The sequence below is a fragment of the Sphaeramia orbicularis genome, chromosome 22, assembly GCF_902148855.1.
Source record: "Sphaeramia orbicularis chromosome 22, fSphaOr1.1, whole genome shotgun sequence".
Taxonomy (NCBI): Eukaryota; Metazoa; Chordata; class Actinopteri; order Kurtiformes; family Apogonidae; genus Sphaeramia; species Sphaeramia orbicularis.
Window position 1 is genome coordinate 20,380,837 of NC_043978.1, and position 25,774 is coordinate 20,406,610.

At 35.7% G+C, this 25,774-nt stretch overlaps 1 protein-coding gene across 1 annotated transcript in view; it reads left to right on the top strand.

Moving 5' to 3' along the window:
- Positions 1 to 25,774, top strand: part of prkcha (protein kinase C, eta, a) — a 64,151-nt gene that overhangs the window by 4,142 nt on the left and 34,235 nt on the right. Inside the window, exons 2-9 of the mRNA XM_030126793.1 lie at positions 14,719 to 14,782; positions 18,283 to 18,436; positions 18,558 to 18,592; positions 18,685 to 18,767; positions 21,675 to 21,804; positions 21,909 to 22,042; positions 22,144 to 22,275; positions 24,100 to 24,273. Coding sequence (XP_029982653.1) covers positions 14,719 to 14,782; positions 18,283 to 18,436; positions 18,558 to 18,592; positions 18,685 to 18,767; positions 21,675 to 21,804; positions 21,909 to 22,042; positions 22,144 to 22,275; positions 24,100 to 24,273 — 906 coding nt within the window. The remainder of the gene's footprint in view (positions 1 to 14,718; positions 14,783 to 18,282; positions 18,437 to 18,557; positions 18,593 to 18,684; positions 18,768 to 21,674; positions 21,805 to 21,908; positions 22,043 to 22,143; positions 22,276 to 24,099; positions 24,274 to 25,774) is intronic.

Below are 25,774 nucleotides of genomic sequence, written 5' to 3' on the forward strand. Positions count from 1 at the left end.
ACCTTTATTTATCTTTGGTTCATTTATTTGTGTATTTGGACCCTAATAGTTCATAAAGTTTGGATTTGAACCCTCCAGGTGCTGCAAAGCTATCTTTATATTCATTTTGGCAAAAATTGAGTGGATTTCTACAGCCAGTTTCAATTCCTGCTTAATTTAGTATGTTTGATGAACTAGTTACCTCACGACATTTGCACATGTAAGGTCAAGACTTCCGACAAACATTTCTCAGAGTACGCCATAATTGTTTATCAGCAGCTGCGGTTGTCGTCCATACTGAAAATATACCCAAATTTCGAACCAGTGACCTAAAATGTTCAGTTGTCGGTTGAACGGGACAGAGCAGCACAGTCAACAACCTGGAGGGGGCGGGGCCTGAAGTGGCTCATGTGCATTTAAAGGGACAGCACTCAAAACAACATTTCTGGTGTCATTACTCAGAAATAGGGTTGAAGATGGACCTGTGGAGTTGAATTAATGAAGAATTCAGACCCAAGCATAGCATTTACAGTTTATGTAGACCACAGGGAAATGTTTGAAAATGCATAATTCCATTTAAAAAAGCAAACTATCACTCCTTTAAAGGGGTCATATTTTGCTAAACCCACTTTTATTTGTCTTTGGTTCATTTATTTGTGTATTTGGACCCTAATAGTTCAAAAAGTTTGAATTTGAACCCTCCAGGTGCTGCAAAGCTATCTATATATTCACTCTGGCAAAAATCTTGGTATGATCTCAGTGTGGATCTTTGGCGTTTAAAACACCTTCCTGAAGGAAGAAGGTCTAACTTTGAGTTCATTAGATGAGACAGATCATAGAATAAGTCAGAATGATAAACACTCAAAGAATGTGGTTTACTGTTGCATCGAAACTCAAAGTAGTCGTTTAGTGCATCAAATTTAATTTCCCTCAAATGTGTTAATTCCAGTTGAGACGCCTGATATTTGCCAAGTTCTGCCAATACTATTACTTTGTAAATCCTCCTATTGGTTCTCATTGATCTGTCTCCATAACATAGTATAAAACAGCCATTATTGTTAAATGAACAGTAATAGCACTCATATTAGAGCTTTGACATCTGCTTTTGTGGGCAGCGTAATGGATCATAACACGTGTTTTCAGCTCGGGGCAATGTTTCAGTCCCAGCAAGCAACTCTGCCTGTTCTTCTGCCTGAAAACACAAACACAACACAATCGTCTGCAATGAGCTGAGGCGACTCGCTGTCTGGAGGAAATAGAACTTAAAACACAGGCATCCTAAATGTTCACATCGTATTCATATCTGAACTCATAAAGACCCAAACATCCACCGACAACCAAAAGCATCTACTGATCTAAAACGTTTAATAACTGTTGATCCATTAATCCCATCAATACATGTAAATAATTCAGGTAAAATGCAGTTTGTTATCTGTTCATGGTCATCATTTGGACATGCAGAGGCTCCGTAGTGAACGTGGAAACACTGTCATCTTCTACAACATTGAATCACTAGTAAAACCCATGGAGTTGGATCAATCACAGTGGATGGAGACACTGGGTTTATGTTCAGTTATTGATGTTTTGCTGAAAAAGTCATGCTTTTTTCAATGTTCTCTGTTTCTGATATAACAAACCTCAACTTTAATCTGACCTTTTATGAACATCAACATGATCAGTAAATTAAATATAGGAAAATACCATATTTTCACCTCCAAAAAAAGCAAAACACAGCAGATAATATTATAATAAATGGTGATAAAACACTTCAGAAAGATTAACTAGAGAGAAAAAAATCATGATTGGGAATGACCGTAAAAGTAACACTGGTTGTAATGGGTTAAAGTACATTTAATTGTATGAAAAGTGCCATATAAATAAGGCTTGATTGATTGTTTTAAAGTCTTAGTTTGGGCTTTGAACCCTGAACAGAGCACTTACTGATCTGTGATGATCAGCAGATATGCCATGATGAGGTGTTAATTCTGCTTTTCTGTAAACAGTCTTATAACACCACAGTGCTGGGTACTTCAGCTCTTATCAGCCCAAACATATGTATGACAATGAAAAATTGTTACCCTCATAGTATCATTGCTTAAGTCATATTTTAGCCAAATTGTGAAATCTGCACAACTTTACTGCATAACTTTACTATCCAAACAGTGCTGCTTCATTTTGCATCATTGGCTACGTCCTGATAAAATATGACATAGGCAGTTATGCTATGAGGCTAACAATATGTTTACATGCATCTAATCTTCCATATTTACCTCCGCCAAGGAGGTTATGTTTTTGCCAGGGTTTGTTTGTTTGTCTGTTTGTCTGTCTGTCCGTTAGTGTGCAACATAACTCAAAAAGTTATGGACAGATTTTGATGAAATTTTCAGGGTTTGTTGGAAATGGGATAAGGAAGAAGTGATTAAATTTTGGTGGTGATCGGGGGTGGGGGGCCCCACGGGGGGGGGGGGGGGGGGGGGGGCAGACCAGAAAATTTCATCAAAATCTGTCCATAACTTTTTGAGTTATGTTGCACACTAACAGACAGACAAACAGACAGACAAACAAACCCTGGCAAAAACACAACCTCCTTGGTGTGGGGGGGCCCACGGGGGGGGGGGCACTGATCAGCCTTGGCGGAGGTCTGCGCTCTCCGAGTGCTTCTAGTTTGCTTTTATTTTGAAAAAGCCACAATTCCTTCAAAGCCAATGAAAGTGAGTAGTACATGCAGCCATGCATACTGTGATTTACAAAACAAAGAGATAAACAGGCACCAGTGACCAAAAGCATCTACTGATCTAAAATATTTAATAACTTCTGAACCACTAATCCTGTCAGTATAATGAAATTATTCAGTTAAATCTAAGCTTTTCACATCAGATATAACGTTCAGAGGCCCCATAGTGAACATGGAAACACTGTCATCTTCTGCAACATTGATTCATCAATAAAATCCAGTTGCATGTCAAATGACAGTGGTTATAGATGCTTGTTTTTACATAGTTATTGATACATATTTTTTAAAAACTCTTTTTTTGTTTGTTTTCTTGGTTTTGATATCTAATAATAATCTTTGAATTTACTCTGAGCTTTTATGAACATCTACTGTACATGATCATTAAATTAAATACAGGAAAATATCTGATTTTCACTGAAAAAATGCATAATACAGAGAATAATATATAATAAATGGTGATTAATCATCTTAGGAAAGGTTAAATATAAAGACAAATTCATATGGAAGTTGCCACAAAAGGAGTTCTAGGTGTTTAAAGATAAACACTTATTGATCACAGACCTACAGTCACGTAAAAAATTCTTAGACCATCAAAAACAATGGTTATGCAATCAAGTACTAACTCCTGTGTGTATCATGTGACTAAAACAGACAGAAAAGAAAACATGGAATGCCTAAAAACACTGTTTTTGCCAGTACAATGCCATAGATATTGATGCAAGACCTGAAGTGATTTTGGTTATTATCAAGAAAACATGGAAGATGGATAGATATCAGCTCTGAAATTAAACTCTTATGAGCTATTTTTGTTGTTATCATTATATTTGTCCAAATAAATGTACCTTTAGGTGTACCAGGCATTAAAATGAACAAGAAACTGAAGAAAACAAGGGTGGTCTAATAATTTTTTCCGCAACTGTATCACTGTGTGAATTCAGCCTCCATCTTTTCTTCCTTCAAACCCCTTCTTGAAAAGGTCAGTGTTTTGATATCTGCTCAAATCCTCTGAGCTTCCATCCAAATATGTGGACTTGTCTTCAGATCATCCACCTCTACCAGAGAGGATGTTTGACTTTACCTTGTCTTACCTTCTCGAGTCTCAAAGTAAAGGTTTGTACAGAGAGTAAGATTAGTCTCATCCACACACAAACTCACCCTGCCCCTTGAAGCTGGAGTTTCCCCTCCACTGCCTGACTTTCATCCCTCCAGGACTATTAGACTCTGCAGGTGTTGGTTAATGTAACCTGAACCTGTCCAGGCCTGGAGGAAGCTGAGGTGGAGCCATACAAAATGTTCTCGTAAATGGAGTCTTCTGCAACCATTAATGCATTTAACTGTGGGTTCATACTTTTAAAGCTCAAAGTTTCTGTTAAATGATCATCAGACAGATTAGACCAGTGGTTCCCAACCTTTTTTTTTTTTTTTTTACTCATGACCCCATTTTAACATCACAAATTTCTGCCAACCCCAGACATTCAAAATGGAGGCTTTTTTTTTTTTTTTTGATAAAATTTATTTGTTTTTGACCATGTAATAGTTTGCTATACTATGTTGCAAATAAATGTTAATTTTTGACAACGTGTAGTCTATATTATGTATATTATTATGGACAGAGCAGAAAAGCCAGGTGTAGATTACTGCACAAAAAAAGAATTTGATTTTCCTTGGTCAGGATATGTACAGTCAGTCCAGCTTGGATTTACAAGGCTGACAATTAATACTGAACAAACAAGAACTCAAACTATGAATTATGAAAGAGCTGCAGCATCTGAAACTGACATTTGACAGATAAACAGAACCAGAATGCTTCAGTTTCAGCTTCAGTTTGTCATGTCTTTTATGTATTAGGACTGTCTCTCTCAACTCACCATATATTTTTATTAGTAAGTTATATTTTTTATTTTTATCAATTACTAGAAATTTCAGGTGACCCCATTTGAATTCCAAGTGACCCCAAGGTTGAAAAACACTGGATTAGACTGTATTAACTTTATTAACTTTTATGTTTATTTGTCAAAAGATGCTCTGTTTAACTGTGATTAGATGTAGTTTTCCACTCACACGTTAATAGCATCTACACATCTAAACAAAAGTATTAACCAGGTGTACATATAATTTACTTACACATCAAAGAAGAACATGAAAAGTATATATGTTTTATGCTGGACAAAGGTCAGCTCCTATGAGCAGTTTACATATAGTCCCTGCAACACTTCAGTGGTTTTGACCACAGCATTTCATTAACCTCACAACACATGCCTGCACTGACGTATTACTGTGTGAAAGGACATCGTTTAAGTCTGTTCTTTAAGAGGAAAAATGTTTTCATTTGTGATACTTTTTTAAGTGCAATAATCAAGCTTATATAGGAAGATTATTCAACCAGTTATCATTCTTAACGCACGCCCTCCAAACAAATCAAAATAAGGGTTAGGGTAGCAGTACAGCCTCAGGGGAACCTGTATGTTCAAGAAATCAAAGGCAAGGACCAACACAAAAGGCAAATGCATATCTGTAATTGGACTAACATTATGGAATAACCTTGATAAAGAATTTAAAACATGCACATCAGTCACTACATTTAGAAGGATGTTTAAAACTAAGGTATTCAATAAATATAAAATATTAGGATAAAATAAGCCAATTATCAGTATGAATGTAAGATTTTGCTTACATTATAGCAATTGTTTTATTGTTTAAAACTGTGCTTTCTTGTAATCTTGTTTTGTTTCTGCAACTTTTTTTCTTGTGAATAGGGTAGGCATAAATAAACTGTTGCTTCAGCCTAGGCCTTTTCACCCGTGTTTAATATAGAAATCCAAACTGTATGTAAGGCATATATAGGATGCTCTGTTAAATGGACGAATAAATTACTAACTAAAATCATTTAACACTTTAAATGCTTTTTCAGACTTTATTCTACATATGCAGCCCTCAAACAGAGCTATAAACATTAGTTCCTACAAAGAAGTCGGCTGTGCTCACCATTTTGACTCATCAATTATTCATGCACATCCTTTTCTCTGTTTATATAACCAAGAAGTCAAAGAAATGCAAATAAATGAAACAGTTAGGAGGTTTGCTTGCTGTACAGTGTTTCTGTAAGGGTTTAAAATATCTGGAATAGTGGATCATTCCTATTTTATATATTGCATTGGTTTATAAGTTTGAAGGAAACTATAAAAAAAAAAAAGTGAAAAAAAAAATCTGGAATATGATTTTCATCTTGAATGCTTTGGTTGAAGACTGTTGAAATGAACAAATATGAAGTCTGCTCCAGCTATTTAAAAAAAAAACAAAAAAAAAAACAACAAAAACAAATGAGAAGTGTTTGTGTTTGTAAAACCACCTAAAAAACACCTATTATCATATTTATTGACATTAGGAAACCGGAGTCTGACCTTAATGCAACAAAATGTAAAATAGATCTTAAATAACATTCAGCTTTAACTTGTTGCAAATACAAGAAAAAAAATCGCACACACATTTAAGTTATTGTAGAAGTTGTAAGAAATGCACATACAAAAATCAGAAATCAAGAAGTATTTGACGTTGCTCTGTACCAATGGAGTCAAACTACAGCAGTAGGTAACATGTCAAACCCAGACTCTGACCAGTTAGAGGAAGTCCTGTAATAGAACAGTTCACTTCGCAGGTTTAGAAGTGGCATTTTCTAAGTACACTTTCTCACTTTAAGACACGGACGTGAAGTATCTATGTGCTTGATCTGAACTGTGAAAGGGTTTTGTGCATTGTTGCATAGAAAAAGTGCTGGGCTGGTTTGTTCCACATGTGAGGTACAAGCCTCCACACGCCCACACTGCTGTTTATCTCAGTGTTCCCACCAAATGATCAGCGCTTAAGGGTTCAGCGTACACATATGCTACTTTTTCTTGTACTTTTTAATGCCCTGACTCCCCTTTGTGCACACACTCCCCACTAAGTATTAAATCCTTCTGTTTAAATGTGTATGAGCTCATATTTTTTGTCACAATATTACTCATCTTGTGTTATTTTCAAGACTGACATCACCAACTTTTTGAGACACCTTATGACATTTAGACATGAGGCCAGTTTCCTTTACCGCCCACCATTTAGCACTGTCACGCTGGTTCATTGTGACATCTTCAATTATTTAAGTGTCATTCTTTGACATTATTCAGTTTGACGTACACTACAAACAAAAAGTTAAGGATATTTCTTTTTTTTTTAATCTTTTTTTTTGTTCATTTTTGCCATTTCTAAATAAAACTGTCTGGTCATTAAAAAATGTGTTTCAATTCAATTCACACTCAAAAAAGTAAAAAGCACTGTGCTGTGCAAGAATCCCGACTGAAAAAAATAGCCCAAAAATTATAAATATCCTTAAGTTTTTGTTTGTAGTGTATGTGTACCTGCATGCATTTGAAGTCAGCAGAAGACTACGAAAAGTGAAAGTGGGTTAGATACGGCCCCCCAGACAGTTTCCATCCACGACCTGAAATGCGTGTTTGACTGAAACGGGCCTCGCGTCTCATTTAACAAAAAAGAAGAAGAAAGAATCAAGACCAACACTTCCTCCTCATGCTGTGATACAGCATTGGATGTTCTTCTTTTTTTTTTTTTTTTTTTTTTTTTTTTAAACATGCGAGCATTTTGCTGTCATCGCCCATTTACAGAGCAGCTGAGATCTGCTCCACTTTTTCTTCATCCCCGCCTCTTCTCATAGACCAGGGGTGTCAAACTTATTTTAGTTCAGGAGCCACATCCAGCCCAATATGATCTGAAGTGGACTGGACCAATGAAATAATTACAATGAAAAATCCAAATTACATTGTGAAAATATTTGTATCTATAAAGCTTCCTTAAAAATGTGAATAACATAAACAACCTGAAATATCTTAAAATAAATAAATACCTCTTTTTTTTTTTTTCTTTTTAAACAGTATTTTGCATCGGCTTCTCATTGACACATGTAGGCTATATTACAACTTACAGATCACAGTGGGTGTACAAATACACAACACATTTAATACCAGGCAGAATATTATTATAATTGTACTTTCTTCTCTTAAAACATTTCAGATTGGACATATTTGTTCGGGTAATTCACCTTTTTTGTGAAAGGATAGTTTGCAATTGTAACTATTTTCATGTAATTTAGCTTTTTTTTTTTTTTTTTTTTTTTTTTACAATAAAACAAAAAGAAAAGTTTGGAGTTGTCATTATTTATAGGTTAATATGTTAGTATTTTACTGGTCTGATCCACTTAAATCATATTGGTCTGAACTAAAATGATTGTTAAAGTTTCCTATGTAATTTTGCATTTCACAAATTCATCCCATGGGCCGGATTGGACCCTTTGGTGGGTTGAATTGAATTGAATTGAATTAAAAACACGGGCGACACGGTGGTGCAGTGGTTAGCACTTGTGCCTCACAGCAAGAAGGTCCTGGGTTCGATTCCAACACCAGTCGACGGGGGTGGGACCTTTCTGTGTGGAGTTTGCATGTTCTCCCCGTGTCTGCGTGGGTTCTCTCCGGGTACTCCAGCTTCCTCCCACAATCCAAAAACATGCACTAATAGGTTAATTGGTTAATCTAAATTGCCCATAGGTGTGAATGTGAGAGTGATTGTTTGTCTCTATATGTTCAGCCCTGCGATGAACTGGCAACTTGTCCAGGGTGTACCCCGCCTTCGCCCCTATGTAGCTGGGATAGGCTCCAAGCGACCCCCGTGACCCTAGTGAGGATAAAGCGGGTTCAGAAAATGAATGAATTAAAAAATCAGTTTGATTTACAACAGAAGTGTACATATCTTACATATCACTAAAACAATCCATTTCACATAGTACAATAAATACAGTAAATCAATAAATAAGTCACCACAGTTAATGATGCATTGTTCCCAACAGGCTCGCCTACAGGTTATTTAAAAACTTAACGGCAGATGGGACAAATGATTTGAGATATCGGTTTGATTTGGCCCATGGGTCGTATGTTTGCTTCCTGTGTTGTAGACGGTCTTCTTTGAGCTTTGACAGCTTAAGAAAAAATAGAAATACCAAACATAACACACGCAGAGGAAGCCTTCATAGTGGACAGGTCAGGGTTAATGTCTAGACAGTAGAGACAGGATATGAGCAGGTTCCTGAAAACAAAAGGTGTTGATGGAGTGTTCTGAGCGACAACTGACAACTAATGTGTCACTGTTGGTGGCTGGCATTAGACAAAATAATTATAAGAGACACTCACAGGCTCTGAAAATAAAATCTTATTTGCAGGGAACTAGTATAACCTGTGGTCTGTTTCATGTGGCACATTTGTTAGCAATTAAAGTCTGTTTTTTCTTTTTTTTTTGTAATTCAAGTTTTTATTGGAGTTTTCACTTGGTACACGACAATCACAGAATGTTGCTTAATGTCAACAAACAGGGCTTCTATACATACACAAAAAGTATCAAAAATGCTACAAAGCGTGGATGTTCTTAAGAAGAAAAAAAAAAGATAATAAAATAAAATAAAATAGATAAATAAATAAATGAACTACAAAAGCACTCGGAGAGCGCAGACCTCCAAGGCAGATCAGTCCCCCCCCCCAACACCACCAAAATGTAATAATTTTTTCCTTGTGCCAGTATCAACATTTCTGGAAAATTTCATCAAAATCCGTACATAACTTTTTCAGTTATCTTACTAACAGACAAAAATACATACAAACAAACCTCAATGAAAACATAACCTCCACCGTAACACTGGACAGAGGTAATAAATACTAGAGGGAAGTAGTTCAGCTGTCATCCTGCTGACTGGCAGTCATAGTTATGTAAGACCAGAATGGTTCCCAAACTGGTGCTGTGGTCTCATCCTTATTGTTAACCTTATGAAGCATACACTCATATGAAGCAGTGTGTATCATCATTCTTTAAACTGTGGGGCTTTAGGGGTTTTCCAGTGTTTAAGAATAATCCTACCTGCCACTGAGACCCCAACCGTGATAACAGAGAATTTCCTGTTTGATACATTAGCAGTCTGTCCTTTTTCGCCCAGTAAACACAGCCTTGGACAGTGGCACGATTCTGTCCAACCAGTTACAACAATCATCCAGAAACCTTTGATAACTGGACATTCCCACAAACAATGTATCAGAGTACCATTAACATTTTGACATTTCCAATTCCATTTGTTTTTTTTTTTAACATATTTTATTTAATCTTTCAAACACATTGGAACACAGGTGCTGTGTAAACAAATGGCAGCTCTGCAATCGGTACAGTAGAAGACAGTGGAAATTATTTCATTTCACAAATCTGTATCGATATTAAAAAGTACTGCAAATATATTTTTAGGTATTTATTCAAATGCAGATATGGTGGAGGTTCATTTTTTTGTTTTTATTATTGTTTATATCTGATTTATTATTATTTAACGCTGTTTTATTAAATAATGGTTATTTGAAGCATCCTAAAAGCACTTTTTACTGTCTGAGAAGCAGATGTTAGTTCCTTTGTTGGGACAAAATAATATTATGATGTTAGTTATGAACTAATAGAATATGAACATTTGAGCAGGATTTTAAACTGTAATACCTGTAAAACCTAATTTAAGTTTCAACTCAGGAACATTTTGTGAAATAGCATTAGATCCTGTTGTGATCAAATAAAAATGTGTTTAGTATTTGTGCATATTTCTGGTGTAATTCAATTCTTCCAGGAAATAATCATTTTTAAAAAAGAAACTAACAAGAAATTGCCGTTTTTAACAGTATCATAATATATCGTGATATATCTTATCGTGATCCTAGTATTGTGATTTGTATCGTATCACCAGATTCTTGCCAATACACAACCCTATTCAGCAAAGGTTGAATTTTAATGAATATTTAAAATAAATCATACATTCAGAGCGCTCACCACAGACACATCAGGGGTTAAAGGGTTAAAACATGACCATGTCTGCAAATGTGACTTTTGCCTCCGATAGATTTTCACCACGTAGATTTTCATCAGTCAACGTATTCACTCAGTCAGCATAAAGGTCAGGTTTCATAAAAATCGATGTAAGTTTCACACGTTACACTGGTCATATATGAGTCAAAATAAGACCTGTCTGTGCTGGTTAGTGTACGAGTGCCTACATCCTATTCAAGTCAAGCTGAAAGTTTAATGAAATACACACTACCCTAAATGCACTGGTGCACTGGTTCCTACTTCTCTAATCAGAATCAAACAGAATTAGAAAGTTAACAAAATGCACACTACAAGTAGATCTAATGTACTTCCAATTGAATCAACCATAGATATGCTGTATGAAATAAGTTGTTATGTCATCATTTATGTCCAAAATGATAGAAAAATGAAGTGTGTCAGTGTGCTGTTTTTTCTGTGTGGCAGCAGGTGTGGCTGTCACACAGATGTTTTCACGCCTACAGTGGCATGAGTTTCCATTCGGTGGTTTTTGCAGGAAATTGCTTGTTCCACCTCCCTGCTGCTGTCCACCTCCTTCAACCAACATTTTTTTCTGTATGTGGGACTTTCTTAGAGCACACCAGGATTTTAGTTTGATTCACGGTCTGAGCATCAGGTCAGTGCAATCTGCAACCAGCTCAACCTGCAAGACCTGCTTCATGGGGGTTCTGTCACAGTGTTTAAGTTCCTCTCACATTACGCACCTGCTGAGGTATGCTAAAATATGCAGTTACATATCTGTTCAGTATGCTAGCGCTGAGGGACTGATGCTTGGATGTCAACCAGATACAATCAGTGGCATTTGTATCCTGTTATTCAGTCTAAAGCAACCTGTGGACTGACGGGTTTCTCCAAAGCTCAAGTGTGCATTTAGAAAAACATCACATTCACTATATTATTGCACCAATTTATGACCATATACAGTTTATTAGTTGGAAGACTTATTTCCGTACTTTTTCATTTTAAAGAGGTTATATGTAGTATTGATATTTCAGACTCTCAATAGCAAGAGGAAGTCATGTAGCAAAACACACTTGGGACCAAAACTACAAGTCAATCAATGCTTTGCATCCGCAGACCTTATCACTCACTGAATCAAGTATAAAGTTCATTGTTTATTCACATCTGTATTATGGTGACAAGGTTTTCCTCTTCAAACTAAAACCCATCTTCGCTTATTTGACAGAAGGCCAAAATTTCATTTCATTTTATTTATTCATTCCGATTTAAATGATTGGAATGGAGCAGGATGAAGGAAACTTATAATACCTGCCCCTTTCTTGAAACATCTGCTTACATCAGATAAGTTGCCGTTACAGCTATTACAGTAAATAGTTTACATGATAGTCAGTGAAAATAAAACAAATGCATAAGTAAAATTATTTCATTACATGCTTTTATAAAGCTTCTCTATTCTTTCCTTATACAATGTCTTAAACTGAAAAATATTCATACAGCTCTTCTCTTCCATTGCCAAAGAATTCCACATTCTGACACCCACAACAGAAATAAACATTTACTTCACATTAGTCCGAACCCTTTGTTGTTTAAGATTAAACCTCGTTCTATGTTTTTCATCCTGTGATACTAAAACAAATGATCTCTGCAAATTTGCAGGCAAGAGTCCGTTAATAACACTGTGTCTTAGAATCGTCACATGCTGCATCAGCTGATAGTTTACATTATAGCTCTGTTAGCTTAGCTCTGTTTTTAGACAGAAAACAGCCACAGTAAAACCACAAAACAACTCAGTTTTCTCTTCAGTTTGTGTTGTCAATAGTTGCACTAAAGATCTGTTTAAAATCATCCAAACAAGGTCAGAACTGTCACTGTTGAGTCTGAACCGTGGATCAACAACAGCAACTTAGCGGAAAAAAAATCACACATCAAGTGGTGCCAGCCACAACAAATTGTCCTGATTGTGTGTGTGATTTCTGGATGGTAGTGACTGCAGATTTTATTACCTCTGCCAAGAAACGGCAGATGTTATGTTTTCATCGGGGTTTGTCTGTTTGTTTGTTTGTCTGTTAGCGAGATAACTCAAAAAGTTAAGGACGGATTTGGATGAAATTTTCAGGAAGTGTTGGTACTGGCACAAGGAACAAATGATTACATTTTGCTGGTGATCGTGGGGGGGGGGTGTCTGCCTTGGCGGAGGTCTGCGCTCTACGAGTGCTTTTCTAGTTTCTGTATTTTTTCATTTTAAAGAGGTTATATGTAGTATTGATATTTCAGACTCTCAATAGCAAGAGGAAGTCATGTAGCAAAACACACTTGGGACCAAAACTACTAGTGAATCAATGCTTTGTATCCACAGACCTTATCACTCACTGAATAAAGTATAAAGCTCATTGTTTATTCACATCTGTATTATGGTATTGTAAGGTTTTCTTCTTCAAATTAAAACCCATCTTCGCTTAATTTGACAGAAGGCCAAAATAACACTGTGTCTTATAATCTTCACGGGGAGGAGACACACTGATCTGCCTTGGTGCTCTCTGAGTGCTTTTCTTTATTTGTGTTTTATTTAACCTTTATTTAACCAGATAAAACCCATTGAGATCAGGATCTCTTTTACAAGGCTGACCTGGCCTAGAGGTCAGCAGCACATGACATGAGAAGAGTTACGAGGAAGCAGCAGTGTAGATTAATACGTACAATTTTAGAGTTGCAATGGTATTTTCAACAAGAAGTTTAGGAGCTACAACACAACAACAAACAACAATTTAAAAGTTCAAAACACAAGTGCAGATCATCAAGTTTTTGTCATTCTTGGTTAAAGGACAAGGTCAGGAAAAATGCTAAAAATTCCAAAAATACAGTGTGCAGACCTAGCACCATAAAACACTTGTAATTATAGTGGATGTTTGTTGAGTTACTCTATTTCAAGATTTCTATCACAAGTTTTCAAACATTCTTTCTTTTAGTGTTAGTCTTAGAGAATGCAACTAAAATCTTTACATTTGAATGAATGACCTTCTGTGTGATTACCAGGAATGTTTTGTTGTTGTGAATCATGAAGCTTCTTCTCTGACACACTCACTTCATTCAAATGCCAACTCAAATCTCACCTCTTCAGATCATCATACGAAAACTGACTGCCTGTTCCACCTCATCCACCCTCATCCACCTTCTCTCATGAGTTTTCTTTTCTGTATCTGTTTCTACCTTTTTGCTTGAGTATTTGTTCTCTGTTTGCCCTTTTGTATTAACTCTGTATCTGTTTTTATCCTGTTTGTTGAGTGTTTGTCCCTTGGCTGCCTATTGTAAAGCGTCTTTGAGTACTTAGAAAAGCACTATACAGGGTGTATTAAAAAAAAACCAAAACTATACATTTTGAAAAATTACCCCCAGTTCTGCATTTGATAATTTTTGGAATTTTCTTTTATGGACCTCTGTAGGTAGGGGATTGGTGGATATTCGTCCAAATTTACAGACCCAGGTTTTCATGCATAAATGAGCAGGGGCAAATTGCGCAATCCAAGTTAAAACTGGTTTGTGCAAAGTAGCGGTGGGATTTAAATCCAATCAAAGGTCATGGGAGGGGACAATGGGCATCCATCTTGTTTTCCTCAAAATTGGAAATACAGCATTAACACTATGGCCACCATGTCAATATCATTTCTTTACCCATGGCAATGTGTCTGCCTTTCAATGTTAATTCAACTTGTTGAGGCCTGAAAATGTCACTGAGGACAGGCCAAGTTAGGGTTAGGGTTAGATGGATGCCCATTGTCCCCTCCCATGACCTTTGATTGGATTTAAATCCCACCACTACTTCTCGCAAACCAGTTTTAACTTGGATTGCACACCTGCCGAAGTCCATAAAAGAAAATTCAAAAAATTATCAAATGCGGAACTGGGGGTAATTTTTCAAAATGTATATTTTTTTTGTGATACACCCTGTATAAAAATGATGTATTATTATTATTATTTTTTTTTTTTCTTTCTTGGCTCTGTGAATGCTTTCATGTTTTGATTATGCATTTCTGAAGTGTGTTTGTTGTGTTATGATTAATACTTTGGCTTTACTGAATTATATTGTGTCTGTATGTCTGCAGATGGACTTGGAGCCAGAGGGTAAAGTCTACGTCCATATCACACTCACTGGATCCTTCACCGATGGTAAGGCCGCCGGTGGATTAAGAATCAGCCTGTATATAAATATCTCTGTTGTACTTCTCCTTCTGTGTTACTTTTCCACACACTCAGACTTTTCTGATCTAGTCCCTGAATGACTTTTCTTTTTTTTTTTTTTTTTTGTAATTCAAGTTTTTATTGGAGTTTCACTTGGTACACGACAATCATAGAATGTTGCTTAATGTTAACAAACAGGGCTTCTATACATACATGAAAAGTATCAACAATGCTACAAAGTGTGGAAGTTCTTAAGAAGAACAAAAAAATAAAATAAAATAAAATAAAATAAAATAAAATGACTTTTAACAGTTGTGAAAAACTATTACCCTCAAAGTGAACCTGTGTAATAAGGCTTTCCTGCATGTTTACAGTGCATATTAGTGGCTTTGTGTATGACTCAAGTTGTCTGGTATGTGACAAAGATGATCAGTGCTGTGTGTTCACCGTCACAGGACGTGAACACCGACGTCACCTGAAGCTGAACTATGACCATAATCTTTTAGTGTACGACATATAGCTATTTAAATAACATACATGAGACAAGTTGTTCTCAGTGAAGTTCCCCTTTTTAACGGCTGCTGTTACACTTCACTGCACGCCAAACTTCATCTCCTTTGAAATTTGTGTTAAGTATTGAGCTGTTAAGGATTTTTTTTTTTTTTTTTTTTACTTAATTTGTATTTAGTTTTGCTCATACAAATATACAAGGCATTTTACGTACATAAACATATCTAATCAAACATCCCTATATGGCATATAGGAAAAAATATGGATATCTCCTGTGGATATTGATTACAGTTAGTCACAAATGAAGCATAAATGACACTAAAAAGAGACAAAAAAAAACCTAAAAACAAAACAGAAAAAACAAACATACATGTAGATGATCACTTCTGAATGCTTATTGCATTACAAGATTAATTATGAGACTCCATCTCTTCATAAATAACTCTCCCTGAATTCTCAGTACATAAGTAATTTGCTCCATCTGATAGATTTCCCTGTTTAGGACTTTGAAGAGCTTAGGCAAAGTTCACAAAGAATCCAATAATTTATACTTGTAATGTTTTAGATGTTTTCAGGATTTTTGCAGCATTTAGGCACTGCAAAGATCCTTAAGTACCCCTGGTAAACAACATTTTTTGGTTGAAGTGGCACTTGTTTAACCCTTGTTGCCCTCTGCAGAATCTACAGGAATGTTTGTTTTCCAGCCTAGCCCCTTAATGTCACACAAGTAACAGCAAACAAGGCATGTAACCTTGTGTTATCATGTTTCTACACAAAGTAAACCAGAAATGACAGAGAAAAACCTCATTGATATCGAAAGTGACTGCCAGTGAGTGTATCTTTTTGACAGACAGTTTTGCAGAAATATAATTAAAATAATACTGTCCAAAAGTAATATGTAATATAAATGTGTGCAAACTCATGTTAACTTACTATAACTAAATGTGCACAATGATCTTTTCCAGTCCTATACATTGCATTACACAATATGTTTAGATAGTGTCTGATACATTAACGTTAATGCATTATGAAAGTAATTTGTTAATACAGTCGAAACCTCGCTGTGTGTAGGAGGTGTGTAAGTCTGGATGTAAAAGCTCGTTTTCACACCACTACCCCAATTTTATGTGAAGTCTGCAGGGGCGTGAAGGGGCTCTGCAGCCGGGTTTCCGTACTGCATATGTGGTTTTCACCCGCTCACAAATAGCTGCAGCGCACAACATACATATGTCTAACAGAACTTAATACATTACCAAAACAACAGCTGTTCCTCTGGTAATGAAGCAGTCATAGCATCAGAGTTTTTGTTTATTTAGATTTTTTTTCACAGGGTTCTTAAATTGTTTTTTTGTTGTTGTTATTTTTGCTGTTCTTATCAGTTTATGACTGGTTAGCATGTTTAATTGCATTCACTGGTGCCTTCTACGTAAAGGGGGTTTGGAAGGAAAATAAAATCTGTTTGAGTTTTCAGAGCGTAAAACAAGCAGCTTGAAGACCTCCTTGAGCTGTCTTAACCCATAAAGACCCAAACAGCTACCGGCAACCACAAGTATCTACTCATCTAAAATGTTTAATACCTGTTGATCCTCTAATCCTGTAAATCCATGTAAATAATTGGTGTGAAATGCAGTTTGTCATCAGATATGACCCATTTGGACAATCAAAGGCTCCATAATGAACATGGAAACACCGCCACCTTCTATAACATTGATTCACCAGTAAAACCAAAGGAGTTTGATCAATGATAGTGGCTGTAGATGCTTGTTTTTTCGTTCGATTATTAATAGTTTTGCTGAAAAAGTCACTTTTTCTTCAGTTTTCACTGTTTTTAATATAATAGCCCTGAACTTTAATCTGAAGTTTTATGAACATTTGCATGATCTGCAAATAACATACAGGAAAATGCATGATTTTCACTGAAAACAAGGCAAAATACAGAGGATAATATTATAATAAATTAGAGCTGCACAATATACCGTTTGAGCATCATCATGACAATGTACACGTGCACAAAATTAATGCATTAACGCAGATTAATCCATCAACATGATTAATCTGATTAAAAATTTTAACCCATGACATTAGAGAAAACAAGATATACCACAAGAGGCAGTGCAGCCAAATTCTATTTATTAAAAAGATGGACACAAACAATTTCTCATTGTAGGTAAGTGTGTGTATATATATATATATATATATATATATATATATATATATATATATATATATATATATATATATATATATATATACATACTTTTTTTTTTTTTTTTTTAATGAATTTTATTTTATGTATTCATTTTGGATGTGTATGTTTATATATTTTTGTTGGAGTATGAGGTGCATCAGGGCTGGGACTCCCAGTGGACTGTTAGAGTGGGGATGCATAACTATGTTGTTAAATTTTGCATACATTCAATTGTACAGTTATGATTGTTGTAATATAAAAATTCAATAAAAAAACTTTGGAGAAAAAAAAAAAAAAGGAACCCAGTTAACCCATCTGCAGTGCAGAAGGACTCTGAATGTCTCTGCCAACGCATTTGGGTCAGTTTGTCCAAGTAGAGTTACTGTTGTGCATGTGCAAATGGGCAGCTGATCCAGTAGTGACAGGCAGCAGAACCAACCCATAAAGATGGAAGACACTAAACAGCATGTTGGTCCTCTGGATGGAAATATGAGGACAAAAAACCCCAAGATGGAACAGTTGTTTCAAGTTTTGTTGAAAGTGTTGAAGGTGTTGAATAAACACATTAAGTGCATATATATTCCCTTCTTTCTTGAGTCTGTTTGCTCGTGCAAAATGAAATGCGATTAATATAGATTAAAAATGAATGATATTTAATTGTGGTTAATTGAAATTAATCCACAGCAACCCTGTGATTAATTTGATTAAAACTTTAATCATTTGACAACACTAGTCATAACAGAACCCTTTCTCATTTATGTTTGAACACAAACTCTGCTCTTTTTTTCAGACGATGCTATAGTGAAAGAAAAGACATACAAGGAGTTTACAAGGAAACGACACGGAGCTGTGAGACGACGGATCCATCAGGTCAACGGACACAAGTTCATGTCCACTTTCCTCCGCCAGCCCACCTTCTGTTTTCACTGCAAAGAGTTCATCTGGTGAGGAAATTGAGCACAGATGAAGCGTTACCGTCCAGTTGACTTGTCCACACAGTGACGATGTGTTCTGCATGGTGTAAACTGTAAACTGGATCTGATTATGTTTCTGTCTCTGTCATAGGGGTGTTTTTGGAAAGCAGGGTTACCAGTGCCAAGGTGAGCACATGGGGTTTTTCCTCATTTATGTCTTTTCATTTTGACCCAACCTGTAAACATACAGACCCAGACTGTGGTGCTTCTTCTTTCAGTGTGTACCTGTGTGGTTCACAAACGATGCCATCAGCAGGTCGTCACTGTGTGTCCACGCATGAAGAAATCTGTGAAGGAACAGGTGAGAAAAGTCTGTCAAACAAGAAAAAAAAAAACAGCATTTCTGTGTTTTTACATCAAGGGGCCACCGTCATATAGGTTCCAGGAAAAACATCAAGAACTCTCAGAATTATAGGGTGTAAGAAAATATCAGTTCTGCAATATATCGCAATATTTCATTTCACAATACTTTATCAATATTTTTAGGTATTTATTCAAATGCAGATATTGTGGAGGTTCTTTTTTGTTTTTTGTTTATATTTGGTTTATTATTATTTAGCGCTCTTTTAATAAATCATGTTGGGTCCTTTGTTGGGATTGCACAAAAATAATGTTGTGATGTTAGTTATGAACTAATAGAATATGAACATTTGAACAGGATCTTAAACTGTAATATCTGTAAAACATAATTTGTTTTAATGCAGGAAAATTTTGTGATATAGCATTAGATCCTGTTGTGCTCAAATAAAACTGTGTTTATTATCTGTGCATATTTCTGGTGTAATTCAATTCTTAAAGGAACTTGTCATTTAAAAAAAAAAAAAAAAAAAAAAATATATATATATATATATATATATATATATATATATATATATATATATATATATATATATATATATATATATATATATATATATATATATATAGCCTTTTTAACAATATCATGATATACCGTGATATATCGTATCGTGATCCTAGTATTGTGATTTGTATCGTATGGCCAGATTCTTGCCAATACACACCCCTACAGAATTATGGGCAAATTTCCCCTTTAGTGACTTAGGATTCCCATTATGCAATGTTGGAGTACAACTATCCTTCCAGGATGTCCACACAAAAACAAGCAAAACATTTCGACAGTATTGACAACAGCTGATGACCGCAAAGAAAATAGTTAAAGGAAAAGCATCTCAGCCTTTCAAAAAAGCTTCTGTTAGACTGAAAGTAATAAAAGGCAAAAAAAAAAGCAAGGCCAAAGAGGCCCAGTTTCTACAAATAATGAAAACTGAGTCTGAAACTAAATGTAGCAAAGAACAAATCAATGTTAACTGAAAAAATTAAAATGTCATCTTTCACAAACATGTCAACAAAATCAGAACTCAAACGAACAATGCAACAAATAGTACCAACAATCTAATATCATCATAGTTTTAGAATCCCTGCCTAGTTTATCTGGATTTCACTCATCTTTAATAGTAAATATCAGGTTCAATAGAGCATTTTACAGACAGTGTTGCATCATGGGTCATTTTTAGCATTAATGTCAGTAGATAATTAAATTTTAGAGCAACATACTGTATATTGAGATATGGTTTTGTGCCAGCACTAGTTGATCACGATCAACAATGAAGTATGTTAGGCAGCAGCTTTTTTTTTTTTTTTGGAATTAATAACCTTCATAAAATATTTGCAAATGATAGCAGACCTGTTCCACATGCAAACATGTACCTCTGATAACCACCTACTGTGGTCAGAAGGCAAAGTTCCTGTTTCTCTGTTGAGCTGGTCACTGAACCAGACCAGGACATTTAACTGAAATCCACTGAGCCATGCTTTAAAACATGCTTCTGGTTGCGTTTCCATACCTTGCCGTGATTAAATCTGAGTCTGTTTTTTTTTAGCATCTGAATGTGCAACTTTTGCCTCATTTTCTATATTTTGCTGAACATTAGTAGTTTCTCTTCCCTTTCAGGAAATTCAAAGAGATGCTAATGTAGCAGAAAATAATACAAAGACAAAAATAGAAACTGTGTGATGACACTCAGACTTTAAACAGTAATTATCAGGATAATGCTTTTTATCTGACCACCTGAATCAGAAAAGACGGGCTTAATTGGATTTACATCAGAATAAGAGGGGTTCAGCAAATGATACCGAAGGCATTGAGTTTGTCTCATACTGATGATGCTGGACCTACATGGGACTAATAATAATGCGTCATGTCATGAGTTTCTAGGAGGGACAGAAACTAAACAAATGGGTCTGGGGCTGATATGACCTCTTTTGAAAACTTTTATTCACATTATGAAAAAAATTCTTCCTCCTTTTTTCCCAAAACTATTTGTTCTGTATATTGTATATTGTGTACCATATACAGTATTTATAAGATGATTGACAATGTAATACCATGGGACTTGGGACATATAAGATGAGTTTTCGGTATATATTTTCATGAACTTGAAGAGCAAAGCTGCTCAAAACATTATTGCTGGAATAAATCTTTGCACATGACTTCATATATTTATTATCTCTTATGGATATTACTACTCATCCAAAACCCTGATATGTTCTGGAGCACTGATGATGACAAAATGAAATACTTGTTTAGTTCAAATGTACATAAATTAGTATTATTTGTTTGTAAAGCCTGGAAAAAGCGGCAGATGTGTTTATTTAAATAGGTCACTACATTGTCTTGTTTATATTTATTGTGCCTATTGTCTGGTATTTGGTTCAAGGTTTATATTTTTGGTGTCTTATAAACCCATGTAAGGGCTGGGCATATTTTTATGCAGGACACAATAATAACTAGAGAAGCACTCAGAGAGCACAGACCTCCACCAAGGCAGATCAGTCCCCCCCCGATCACCACCATAATTTAATCATTTGTTTTTTGTGCCAGTATCAACATTTCCTGCAAATTTCGTCAAAACCCTTCCATAACTTTTTGAGTTATCTTGCTAACAAACAGACAAACTAACAAAAAATCCATCTGTCCACCCCCTCCCTGATCACCACCAAAATGTAATTATTTGTTCCTTTTGCCAGTATCAACATTTCCTGAAAATTTCATCAAAATCCACCCATAACTTTTTGAGTTATCTTGCTAACAGACAAACAAACAAACCCCGATGAAAACATAACCTCGGTAAAAATTTGAGGTAAAAATTCCTTCATTCATTGTCCATGTGTGTCTTTTCTTCTTCAGCCCACTAACCAAGGCTTCAGTATCAATGTCCCTCACAAGTTTAACATCCACAACTACAAGTCTCCCACCTTCTGTGACCACTGTGGCTCTCTGCTGTGGGGGATCGTGAGGCAGGGGCTGCACTGTAAAAGTAAGACCTGTATCTGAAAAGTCCCATCTCAGAAGTATACATTCATTTGTTTTCCTGCTGTTTTAAGTCCCATGTTTCTGTCTGCCTGCTGTTTCTCTCTTCAGTTTGTAAAATGAACGTTCACATCCGCTGTAAAGGCAACGTCGCTCCCAACTGTGGAGTCAACAGTGTGGAACTGGCCAATAAGCTTGCAGAGATGGGTCTGCAGGCCGGGGGTCTCTCCAAACGCAACACATTGGTACAAAGGCTCAGTTTTACACGTACCTCATAGTTGAAATTCTACGTAAAAAGAGTCTAATGAGGATAATGTAAATCATGATGTTTTTTTTGCACTGACAGACTAAGAATCCCAGTCAGTCGAGGGAGCCGTCTGAAAGGAGGGAGAGTGTAGAGACTCAGCAGCAGACTGTGAGGCTGGGCATCTCAGACTTCACCTTCCTGCAAGTGCTTGGAAAGGGCAGCTTCGGAAAGGTATGGAATGAATGAAGGATGTAGCTGCACTGGTCCAACAGAACAAAGGCCACGATTTATATTAAGGTCTTGTCAACATTGATTTCTCTCTCTCTTGAAGACACAGTTGAAAGACATCATGAAAATTAGGAAGAAATACAAACTAGAAAAGCACTCGGAGAGCACAGACCTCCACCAAGGCAGATCAGTCTCCCCCCGATCACAACCAAAATTTAATCATTTGTTCCTTGTGCCAGTATCAACATTTCCTGAAAATTTCATCAAAATCCGTCCATAACTTTTTGAGTTATCATGCTAACAGACAAACGAACAAGCAGACAAACCCTGATGAAAACATAACCTCCTTGGCGGTGGTAATAGTAAATACATATTATTGTTGAATGGCTCTTAGTTCGACTAATGCCAGGCAATAAACAAGTCAATAAATGTCTGATATAAAGTCCAAAACCCACCACAGTATCCATGTAATCACATAAAAGCATTAAATACAACAATAACAACTAGAAAAGCACTCAGAAAGCACAGACCCCCCCCCCCCCACCACCACCACCAAAATTTAATCATTTGTTCCTTTTGCCACTATCATTTCCTGAAAATGTCATCAACCCCCCTATTTTAACCTTTCTTAAGTGATTTATCACCATTTATTATAATATTATCCTCTGTATTTTATGTTTTTTTTTTCTGTTAAAATAATTTATTTTCCTATATTTAATTCACTGATCATGTAGATGGTTATAAAAGCTCAGAGTACATTCAATGGTTATATTATCAAAACTAGAAAAGCACTCAGAGAGCGCAGACCTCTGCTAAGGCAGATCAGCCCCCACCCCACCCGCGATCACCACCAAAATTTAATCATTTCCTTGTGCCAGTATCAGCATTTCCTGAAAATTTCATCCAGATCCATCCATAACTTTTTGAGTTATCTTGCTAACAGACAAACAGACAGACATGTAATGCTGTGTTTCCTGAACCATGTGTAGCTTGTATCTGCTGTGTCTCTCACCGTGTCCCTTTGTTTAACACATAATGCCAACCCATAATGCAGCGCATTAATTTAAAACCAAATATTGTTTTACAGGTATGTTTTTAAGTCACCATATAAAAAAATTCTCTGTTTTTGTGATATTTTTTATGACACTTATAATCCATTTTAAATAACTTTATAAACTCAAAAAATAAATAAATTGAGAAATACATACAAATAAATTTCATAAACAAAAAACTGTCAAATTACAAAGAACCTGTTTAAAGTGTCAGTTTTATTTTAAATGAATCATATCTGCAAAAAAAAAAAAAAAAAACACCTTAAAAGTTCTGTGTGTATAATTTATGGGTATTAAGAATCAGGGTATAGTCACCATAAGATAAAAAGTGGTTATGTTTTCATGACCTTAGAATGAGTTTTATTTGTTTTATTCATTTTAAATAAATTATCTCCTCTGATTGGACTTAATTTTCTTCTTTTTTTCCATTTTATAGCAGTTGACATCCAATGATAAGGTGTGTTACTGTCTCCTGTTTTATTAAAACCTACAACAGACAAAACAAACAGTGATTCTAACAAGGCCCTGTTGTGTTTTTCACAGTCTTGGGTGAAATAGAGGTGGAGGGTGTTTGGGTGGTTGCAGTTTGCAATCCCACCACTAGATATCACTAAATATCACACACTGAACCTTTAAAGAATGGGACTCCTGTGACATAAAGGGTGAAGTGTGTATATATTGGATTACAGATAGGTGGATATGGCTCACTGCCTCCAAAACAGCAGCTAATTTGGGAAATAGTTTAATTCTGTGTAAACGTGTGTTGTATCTACAGGTGATGCTGGCGAGACTAAATGGTAAGGACCGAGTATTTGCCGTCAAGGTGCTGAAGAAGGACATAATTCTGCAGGATGATGACGTTGAATGCACCATGACAGAGAAGCGGGTGCTGTCGCTGGCCCGTTGTCACCCCTACCTCACACAGCTGTACTGCTGTTTCCAGACACCGGTCAGTAAAAGCACTTTTACCCAGTTCCCCTTCAGCTCACTAACAGCTTCCTTGAGGAAACAGAATGTTGAGGGAATTTCAGGATCATAAAACTCCATTATATCTGTCAGTCGGCCCCGTAACGTTCACAGAGGAGCTTTATTATTGTGGTCAGGCAGAAGTTAAACTTCCTCAAGTGTTAGTTCACAGTTAGTTCTGGATCACATTAAAGGGGTCATATTTTGCTAAACCCACTTTTATTAGTCTTTGGTTCATTTATTTGTATATTAACAGTTTAAAAAGTTTGAATTTGAGCCCTCCAGGTGCTGTGAAGCTACCTTTATATTCATTTTGGCAAAAAAAATCGAGTGGATTTCTACAACCAGTTTTAATTCCTTCTTAATTTGTTGTTTCTATAACTAGTTATGCCACAATATTTGTACATATAAGGTCAAGACTTGTGATGAACATTTCCCAGAGTACGACATAATTGTTTATCAGCAGCAGCGGTTGTATTAAAAACTGAAAATATGTCCAAACTTCGAGCCGATTACCTAAAATGTTCAGTTGTTGGTTGTATTAACGAACACAAGTGACTGAACGGGACAGAGCAGCACAGTCAACAATCTGGAGGGGGTGGGGCCTGAAGTGGCTCATCTGCATTTAAAGGGCCAGTGCTCAAAACCACCTTTCTGGTGTCATTACTCAGAAATAGGGTTGAAGATGGACCTGTGGAGTTGGATTAATGAAGAATTCAGACCCAAGCAGAGCATTTACAGTTTATGTAGACCACAGGGAAATGTTTTAAAATGCATAATTCCATTAAAGAAGCAAAATATCACTCCTTTAAAGAGTTAAAGTTTAGGTGCAAAATAAAATGTAGGGGTATAAACTATAGGTTTATAGCTGAAGTATTAGTATTGGATCTTAATTCATTTTTTTTTACTACTTTTATAGTTGTATAGTATAGTATAATATAGTATAGTATAGTTAAATCTACCCTAAAATGAGACCATTTTGGATTCTGCTTAAAAATCTGTGCATTTATCTATGAAACTTAGTCTTTTCCACATTGTTCTAAAGAACCCATCACATGTAATACGGTGGCAAACTACCACCATTTTTATAGGAAGTGTGCGTAAACAAAAATCACCCTGTGTCCTATATTTTTAAACATCTCACATTCATTCATATACTGAACTTCTTAAAAAAGAACCTGCAATGTTTTTTATTGTACGTACTTGGATTGTACGAAGAAGGATTAGGCCCACGATGAAGATAAAAAAAAAGAAAGATATATATATTGAACAAAGCCAAAATTTTCCTAGAAAAAAGTTAGAAAACTTTTAAGAATAATTCATAGCTTTTTGAAAGAAAAGTAAAAGTGCAATTTTATTTCTTATCTTTATATGTATATGACCTGTAAGGTTAGTTTTGTTATTGTTATTGTATTGCACTTCATCCTGTTGATACATTAATCAGTGAATTTCCTGTTATAGGATCAATAAAGTTTTGTCTTATC